Source organism: Anser brachyrhynchus (genome assembly GCF_964034855.1).
Source record: "Anser brachyrhynchus genome assembly, chromosome: 7".
Taxonomy (NCBI): domain Eukaryota; kingdom Metazoa; phylum Chordata; class Aves; order Anseriformes; family Anatidae; genus Anser; species Anser brachyrhynchus.
The window spans coordinates 19,493,442-19,502,754 of NC_137701.1; the positions used below are offsets into that span (position 1 = coordinate 19,493,442).

At 40.4% G+C, this 9,313-nt stretch overlaps 1 protein-coding gene across 3 annotated transcripts; it reads right to left on the minus strand.

Annotated features, from left to right (window-relative positions):
* Positions 1-307: 307 nt before the first annotated feature.
* SCRN3 (secernin 3) lies at positions 308-9,302 on the minus strand. Of its 3 annotated transcripts, none has more exons than XM_080600853.1 (7): positions 9,088-9,302; positions 8,753-8,934; positions 7,755-7,954; positions 6,869-7,084; positions 4,176-4,338; positions 3,651-3,831; positions 308-2,143 (listed from the first exon to the last, which is right to left on the minus strand). In XM_080600853.1, the coding sequence occupies exons 1-7, from the start codon at positions 9,253-9,255 to the stop codon at positions 1,988-1,990; spliced, it is 1,266 nt and encodes a 421-aa protein (XP_080456979.1). In that variant the 5' UTR covers positions 9,256-9,302; the 3' UTR covers positions 308-1,987. The 3 variants fall into 3 exon arrangements, with proteins under 3 accessions (XP_080456979.1, XP_080456980.1, XP_080456981.1); XM_080600854.1 differs by having other exon boundaries at positions 6,869-7,081; positions 9,088-9,301; XM_080600855.1 differs by lacking the exon at positions 6,869-7,084.
* Between the last annotated feature and the right edge of the window lie 11 nt (positions 9,303-9,313).

Sequence of the window (9,313 nt, forward strand, 5' to 3'; positions counted from 1 at the left end):
CTGATGGCCTGGTTAATTGACACCCTGTAATTAGATGGCCAAAAAGTTCACTTAAAGGCCTGTACCACAACCTTCACTACTTCCATTCTTCTATAACTTTACTGTATTTGCAGCGTCACATAAAATTGTCTGTCTCGCTCTGCTACACTGCCTGTAAACTTGACTTGTACCTTGGTTTCCAGCACCGTTTTACCTGGCATTTATTGCTTCTCTGAAGTTACCAAGGAGCTATTGTGGAAGAGCTGATGATACAAAACAGGACACTGATGCAAAGAATTGTCAAATACAGACATCCAAAGAAAACAGGTAAATACAGCAAACTTTTATTAAATATACCAGCCAGTTCACAAACATCCATCATACTAGTGATTTTTCTAACAAATTTTGTTGGCAACACAAGCACAAAAGGTTCACAATTGACTTGCGCTTACTTTCATAGGTCTCATTTGCTGCTGCCACTTGGTACATATACGATCTCTAGAATTAGGAAGTTCAAGAACTTTTGCCGACCCAATAGGTTTTTGGTGTGGATCCAAATACTTTCATTGTTATATCAAGTACAAATTTTATCAGTCTCTTCATCTTACTCATTCTGCAGCATTCAAAAAAGTTCATTTTAAGTGCATTTCTTTTATTTGCCTAATTTTTTTTCCAGTGGGAATATAGAATGGCTTGCAAAATGAGAAAACTGTCTATATGCAGCCCCATCTTTTGCATCTGAGATGAGATGACTCTAGAATCTTGACAAAATATAAAGCATTCATCAAAGAATGGTCTTTCGGGGGGGGGGGGGTATGTTGTATCTTGTCACATATTACCACTGCAGCCTCAATGCTCCACTTCGTTACATGTTCTCTCCTGAAGGGTTGCAGGAGTGCTGTTTTTTTCATCCAGTTACACTTTTTATCCTGCTTGATCACATAGTCAAGTCAGAATCTTACTTCTTTCTTTGCTGTTTGTCCCTTGCCATGGATAATAAAGTAGCGACACAGCTTGATCACTACTTTTAAGCAGGACTGGCAAGGAATTGCTCCTGGCAGGGCAAAAAGCTTATTTAAATCAACTCCTTAAGTCTACCAATTTTGGTAAAACAAGATACGGTTAAAATGGCTTATATGAAGTGGAAAAATTTTGAAGAGTCTTTTTAAGTGCTCTGCTGAGTGCAAGTATATACTCGTGTACCCTAACTTCTTCCTTTTTAGTTGCCTGATTTAAAAAAAATAAAATAATCAAGAAGCATTTGAAAACTCCCTCACAGTGTTATAAAGTGTATTGAAGAATTAATTTACAATGATTATGTTGTATGTAAATAAATAATTGTGTGGTAACTTGGTAGACACTAACATTGTTGAATCCAGTATAATCAGATTTCACAACAAATTATGGTAAAACTGTAATTGATTTGGGTTTAATCTAAGACCTTAAGCTCTTAGCCTTATTTCACATTAAAGGAGTAGAAAGTTCATATATGAAACGCATCTTAGAAAGCATTTATCAAACAGCTGAATATCAATCTCACTTGACTTGCATATCACATTCCTTTTAATTCAGTAAAAGCAATATTTTCCTACATTTTAGAAAAGCCTCTAGCCTGGCCATTTTAATTCAGGCAGTAGGAAATTCTGCTGCAATGATTATCTTGACTATAAAAGCTACATGTGTGTAGCTACATTGGTGTTCTTCATCCACAGATGGGGTTGTTCTGCAACTTAGTCAAGCTATTTGAATTCTAATTGCATCTCAGGTTGTTGGCGAATCAATCTCTGCTGTCAGCTTTTTGCCACTTACAGAGGTACTGCCAGCTCTGAAGACCCTTTTCAGGCTTCCTACAACCAAAAGCTGCTTGGCCTGAATAGAGATCTGCAGCTTTAAAACTGTCCATACTAAGTAACTGGTATATTGAAAATAAGAGGTAATCTATATAGCCACTCCATTAGAAGAGTTAACCATGACAACATATTATAATCCATTCATTCAAATTGTAGTTTTAACTATATATTTTGAGTTCTTCTTCTACACACTGTGTAAAAAGGTTAACCACTTGGTTAGTGTCAAGACATCCGTTTTGCAGGATTGATTCCACTTCACTTATCTTACTTTTCTCCAGCATTTGTATCTTCTGCAGCATCTCTTTTCCTTCGTCCTGCAAAAAGAAATATCTGTATTTTACCACAAGCTATACAAAATATGTAGTGTTCACCATAACAACATGCTCTTGTACTGTCCTTATTTAACTCTGTAATTGTTTCTAGGGTACAAGTTTGTGTTTGTAGAAGTTAGCACCATGGTAGATTTTCTTAGATCGGTGCTTCTTTTCTCATATCTAGCACTCGTTCCATCTCCCTACATCCTTTGATGGAATGAAAAAAAAAATGGGGGGGCAGCAGGGGAGCTGCTCCAGGTGTTTATGTTAGCAAGCCCACTTAAATTTTACATCTGTTTTTTTAGAACATGTTAGCTGTGTAAACAGGAGATGCTGTTGTTACAGGTAAGTGCCTCCCTGTTTTAACTTTGTGCCCAGCTATCTTTGTGATCTCTCCTTTCCTGGTGTCTTCTACACATAGAAGTTCCTCAACGTGAACTGCTTAATGCTGTGCTGTTTTGGCTGCTTCACAGTAACTTATGTATTTCAGATTTCTATACTGCTACCTCCATACTGCCATTTAGGTCAGCAAAATTAGGGTCTACATAACTGTAACTATTGTCACAGAGCTACGTACAACTTAGGTGCTTTAAACATGTTTCCAAATTCTATCCAGTTTTAGTATTTGGTACTATCTGGTGCTGTCAGTATCCTGAGAAGATGTACTAGTGAATGTACTGTCAAAGTCATCAGCGAGATGCTAATTTGGGGAGGAGAGGAAGAAACTAGCACTGGGGGAAGAAGAGAGAATGAGGGGGGGGGAAGAAGCAGAAGTTATAAGATTCTGTGTCAATACATAACTAGAAGAACTGGCTTTACAACAGGAGTTGAAGTTGGTGTGGGTGAGGACAAATCAACAATTCAAAGAAAAAGCTATGTCCATTGTTTATTGTGGTGGGGGGAAGAATGTCTCATTACCCTCTAACCCCAGAACTGACATACCATAGTATCTAATGCACTCACTAGGATTAGCTGGAATTTGGTGCAAAGATGTCATTATATTAAATCAACGTGGGGCACTTACAGAAACCAAGTAAAATGCAAAGTTCAGGTATTGCTCCTAAGCTTGTCTGACATCATGTGGTGTACCTGAGCGGCTCTAGCCACACCAAGCAATGGTAAAGGACAGGATCTCCTTACTGCCCCATACTAGGGTCCTGAAGAGTTCTGAGTACTCTTATCAGGAGCTAATACATTTTCCTGCAGCTGCTCAACCACTTCCTTGTTATCTGACTAGTTTGTGCATGTGTGGCCTGCTTCTTTCCTTGCAAGATAAGCAGTACGAATAGCTGTACACCAGGCCTAGCCCCAGACAACTAAGTGCTAGTTTTAGTTTTTTGTGTTAGAAGCACATGCCTGCCAGATGCCAAGATGATTGGCTTCTGGTGCACTACAATGTTCTTTACTATCCATCAAAGGGCATTAAGTGGTATCACATTAACAAAATGTGAGTAAGCAGTTTATATAAACCACCTGCTTGCATTGAAATCTAATTTAATCAACATACCTTCATGGCTTCCATAGCTACAGCAGCACTTTCATGTTTTTTATAGAGCTCATGTCTTCGATCTGGCTTACTCTGAAAACGTGGTTGCTTCTTAACTGGATCATCATGACCAAATGTAGGGGAGGTGGTTTTTAATAACTGAGTAACATCGGGCACAAAAATGAAAGGCTTGAATACAGACCTAGAAAGAGAAAATAAAACAGAGATCCTTCACTGATACAGTTTTGATAAAATTAAGTCAGTAGATTGCTGTATTTTTCCCCGTACTTCTACATCCTTCTCTCAACGAAGAAGTCTTTAAAAAAAAATCCTGATGTGTTTTTAAGTCAGTGTCATAGCAGTGTTCCACTAAGTAAGTAAGTTGGTAGATGGCATTAAAATGTACATGAGCATTACTTTCACCCTACTTTTTGATTTCTTTCAAAAACCATCCAAATCAAAAAGGAATGTAGTTAGATAAACTGCAATACTTTTCATTTAGATACTTGCAGCTTTTTATCATAATGGCTTTTGTTACTACATCACCTTGCAGGGTCTGGAGTTCCTGTAAAGAAGTGAATACAAGGCAGATTAGGCTCCTGAGGCAGTACAGACACCATGCTTCCAGTTGTCATAAAACCGCCTTCCATATTAATGCCACTCTCTTTGTCACGAAGAATCTCCATCATTGTTTCAGAAGTGATAGAGCCTATTTCAGATACAAAACAATTACTTACACAAAGCTCTATTTATACTATCAACTAAATGGCATGTTTTCTACAACTGGCTGATTTTACCTTCAGTAGGCAATGTCAATTTTAATTTGTATTGGCAAATAAAAAAAAAAATCCCAACAGTATACTTTAATACGTAATACACTTTAAAATATCGTTGTTTTTCCCCCAAGAATTTATTTCAAAGGGTAGGTGATAATGAGCTATAACATTTATGATCAGGGAGAGGAGGGTGATGTTTCCCAGAAGGGTAAGATACATATGGCTAGCAAATGGTCATTCACACAGTAACTTTTCAGGTGAAAATTAGTAGCTTAGATTAAAGGCTGAACTTTCTAAGTACTATGTGGGCGTTGAGAAGACAAATAGTCACATTCGTTATTGGTATTTGTACACAGTTGATACACTAGGCTGCTTTGAAAATATAAAAAATAATAACTGTGCATGGATTTTGTATGTTCCTTTGAAAATGAAACACCAAGACTGTCTTTTTGGTTTGGTTTTAACATCTGACCTTCCAAAGCCCTTAGACTACAAGTTGACAGTTGAAATGATGCACTGGAGTAACTTAAACCCAGAATCAACAGAAACTAAAATAGTACATCCATTTGCAAAGAAGACTTAATTACCTATGTGAGGTATAGTGTCTTTATGACAGTAACTCTTTCTTCTCAGTGAGGTGAAACAGAACCCCTTCCACTCTGCATCTGGCCTTCAAATGCTGTTGCTGTTTGTGTGTGCTGTACACCAGAGCTTAAACGCTGGTGTAGTACAGTATCACTAAGCAATCCAATATTCTCACAGGCAGTACTTGCAATAGTTTTCAGATTTGGTGTACCAATTGAACATATGTGTAGAGCGGAAAAAGACTAGTTAATTCACTATTTTTTCCTTCTGCTTGAAGGTTATCATCTACATTTTATTTTTTTGTTGTTGCCTCAGTGAAGTTCTAGCTGCATATTCTTTTAATTGCCTAGCTGTTTGTTCTTACAATATACTACTGCTAAGTCAGATGTTCCTTTTTTTTTTTTAAATACACAATCTGAATTGCCTGTAGACAGGCGTGCTAGGAAATGTTCCATTTCAGCAAGGACACACACGTAACTATTCCCACAGTTGCCTGGGCCAGTCAGAATTCAAAAAATCAGCATGCTAGATAAATTGAAGAAATTAAGCAGCAGCAGTCAGTTTGTGAGCTGCAAGTTGGCAATTTGTCCAGCAGAAAAGATAGTATTACATATTTTCCGTTAGATTTTTTTTACATTACTTTATATTCCTGAAATACATTCCTTATATTTTGAAATGTAAATAACGTTTATCTAAAAATGGTGTTCACGTGGTAGAGAGCCTGGAAAAAAACTTTAATGCCACTAAGTGAAAAAGCTGGGAAGAGCAGATTAAGAAACCAGCGATTTTACTGCTGCTCTAAACTAAATACCTTTTAGTTAAGGCACCTATTTTAAAATAAATCTCAACAAAACTGAAACCATATGAGGCTGATAACCTGATAACACCTAGTGTGATTGTTAAAATGATTCAGGTAAATGCCTGAAAATGGGGATTTAGAATGAAAACCCTGATAGAATCTCAGCATTATCATCCTACAGGTAAATACAGGTATTATGAAAATGCTTTCAGTATTCAGAACCTGCAATTCCCAAAATGAATGCAGGATTTACATGATCACTAGAGCAGGACAGGAAAAGGTAATTCATTCTGACGCATGAACTAAATGCTAAACTTGGCCTGGCAGAGCTCAGCCAGATAAAAAAAAAAAACACAGGGGTGCAATGTTATTTTGGTTCAGATTAATTATTTAAAATGAGCAAGTGAATATGGATGCATCAAAAAGCTTCCAGATGGATGCAGCTGGAAGTAATAGCTTCTCTCTATACAGGTCTGAAAAATAAGTTAGCAATAAGGAGAACCTGCCTACAATACAGAAAATTATTTTATTCTGCTCTCAGTGTTTCATTAGAGTGCATAAGGTTGCTGTAGCAGTTATAGTGAAACCACAAAGTTTTAAAAAACAACTTAAAAAATGCAAGATACGTGTGTGAACACTGTGCCAACGTCTTGGGACTGTATGAATAGGACCAGATTAAAGTTGTTCACAGGGCTGTTTGTGGCTGCCAACCAACAGGAGTCTCTTTTAGCCTCCACCTGTAAATACAGGTACAGTAATAATACATGGCCTATCAAAATGTTTCAGAGCAGGGCTCATGGACTACTTAGCAGTATGGTCATAATGTGACCTCTCAGTATTGTCACTGTAGTTGTATGTGTTTGATAACGGACCCCTGGCTTAATTTTTCCTCATCACCAAATTGGCAAAAATAGAAGACTCCAAAGTTCAGAGTTTCTCCTTTAAGGAAAAAGTTGTTCTAAGAAGTTCTGGTTCGCCAAATCGTCCACATCAGATGTTTAATCACTTATGATTTAAATTAATGTAGCTCACTAAAGACTTTGCATCTCTTTAAAAAAAAAAAAAAACAAAGATGATACCTTTGTGTTTGTTCAGAAGTTTGTAGCCTTCACAATAGCGGCCCCTGGATGTAGTCATTCTGGCAGTATTTACATAAGAATATGTGGCAGCAAAATCAAATTCCTTTTCCCCATCCCACCAGCCCTTGCTTTTGGCATATTCCTTCAGCTCCGGATGTTGTCTGTCAATCTTGGTTGTGATAGAGAGCTGGTTGGAAATATTCCGTACACCTCCTGCTTGGAAGTTGAAGAAAGAATTATTTTAATACACCAAATGCTTTTTCCAAGCACTTTGTTTACATTTAGCTTAGCAGCTTACTGAAGCAAATGATGCGTTGAGGAGTTTCCTACAAGATCTGTGCAATAATGTGGTTTATTTTTTGCACTCTTTCCCTGGCTGCACACATCTTGATTGAAATTCTGCTGCTACCTCAGTTCTGAGTCATTTACTTCTACTGCCACCATCATATTTCAGGTTCTGTCCTGATTATTCCTATCTTTACATTCTTCCTCTTACACCTCCAAAGACATAGCTCATCCTTGTAAGTCCACTGGAAGAATTAACCAGTTCAGGACCCAATGCACCAAACTTGTCAGTATCACCCTGTCACCAAATGAAATTGTAACTGATTACCATCATCTTTAAGACCACACATCTCATCCTGACCTTCTTGTTGTCCTCTGTTTTCCAAGTGCAGAAGTGGTCCTCTCTGACTCTGAAAAGGCCTCCTGTGTGGCTCAGCTCCTCTGTCACCCTGCTACTCTAGGATGCAACTCTTGTTGCTTACAGGTACATGCATATATCTGGCAGCTAGTTTCATGCCTTAATGAAATGGTAAATGAAAATTGGAGATTTGCCAATTGTCACTGCATTCAAAATATTTAAAACAAAGAGCGTCGTCCATACCTTCTACTTTTTCTGCTGCCCAGTGTTTTCCTGATGTCTCCAGCACCCAGGCTTCCTTTCTGTCAGCTATCAGAAAACTGTTATGGTATGTAAAAGCCATGTGGCTCTCCATACAGTTTCCTCCCTGTCCATATTTTTCTAGCAAATCAACTATGACAGTAAGAGCCTTTTCAGCCGTGTCCGCTCTCTCGAGTCCAAGCCTAAAACAAAAGGAAGATGTTATCTTTGGAACCATGAGCTTTAAATATTATTTATTCAGCATGAATATTCAAACTGAATTGGAATGCTGTTTTTATGTGCACCTGATGCCTGTAGGCTCTGATGAGAGAGCGAGGAGCAAGTCACTTAAAGTGCTTGTTCGGAGTGGGTCTTCTGCGTTCTCGATGTGGGGACAAACAACCAAAAGGAAATTCAGAATGGTAGGCAGAGGGCTCTTAGGAAGTGCCTCTGAGTCTTAAGTGGGTATTGCTCTAGGGGAAAACAGTACAAAGAAGACCTAACTACCTGCTGCAGGTTAATGAGAGTTACGCTGGCCCCCAGTAACACAGGCAGAAGAAATTATCATTGTTTACACAGAGATGCAGGGCTATGAGTGAAACTTAGTAATGCATGTGTGAAAGATGGGGAAAATAGGAAATGAGAACACACCCTAGGACAGACCCCGTACTTTTAAACAGCCCAAACACTAATTCCTGAAGTTCAGCTGTGCTTTCAAGAGTCTTGTCTCAGTTTAGCAGATGCTCTGTAGAGAAGAAAGAAGTGTGATAGCTTCCTTGACAGATTCTGTTCTGGTGTGTGACACCTCTCTCAGACTCCCCGCTCCTGGCAGAGCTACCTGCTGTGCCAGGAAATACTTATTTTAACCAGGGCTGGAACAGCAGGAGAGACGGACGCGTGTCCTGAAAGCGAAAGCAGGTATTTCCTTATAGAACTCCAGAGGAGCGCTTTAAAGTTACATTCCAGATTGGGTACCATTTACCGGCACAGTCTGTGCAGACCTTACGAGATCCATGCCTAGGAGAGCTTCATCATCGCAGACTTCCTCCCTGCCCCACACGGCCTCGTTCCCGATGCACACCCCGTGTTCGTTAGCGCCCATCTCTGCTCCCCAGAGCCAGGAGGGCCGGCTCAGGACGACGGCGTAGGTGTGCCGGACCTGCTCGATTTCGATGTAGGTGCACTGCAACGAGCCGGAGCGCGGAACAAGTTACGGCTCGCGTCACCTCTGGGCGAGCGCCTGCCCGTAAGCACGCGGCTGACTGCCGGCTAACGGAGCTAGACGCTTAGCCTATGCTCGTGAACTGGAGCAAGGCCGCTCCCCGGAGGGGCTCACCTGCAGCGCGGCGCCGGGCGGGTGCCGTGCGGCGGGGCAGTGCAGCACCTCCTGCACCTCGTCCCGCGGCCGGTCCGAGTTCTTGCCGAACACCACCCGGCCCCCGGCCGCGGCGGGCGGCAGCGCCACGAACGTGTCGCAGGAGCGGGGCGGCGGGCGGGCGGCCATGGCGCTGCCTCTGCGGCCGGGGCGGGGCGCGGCGCGGCGGGGCGGGGGGGGAGGAGGA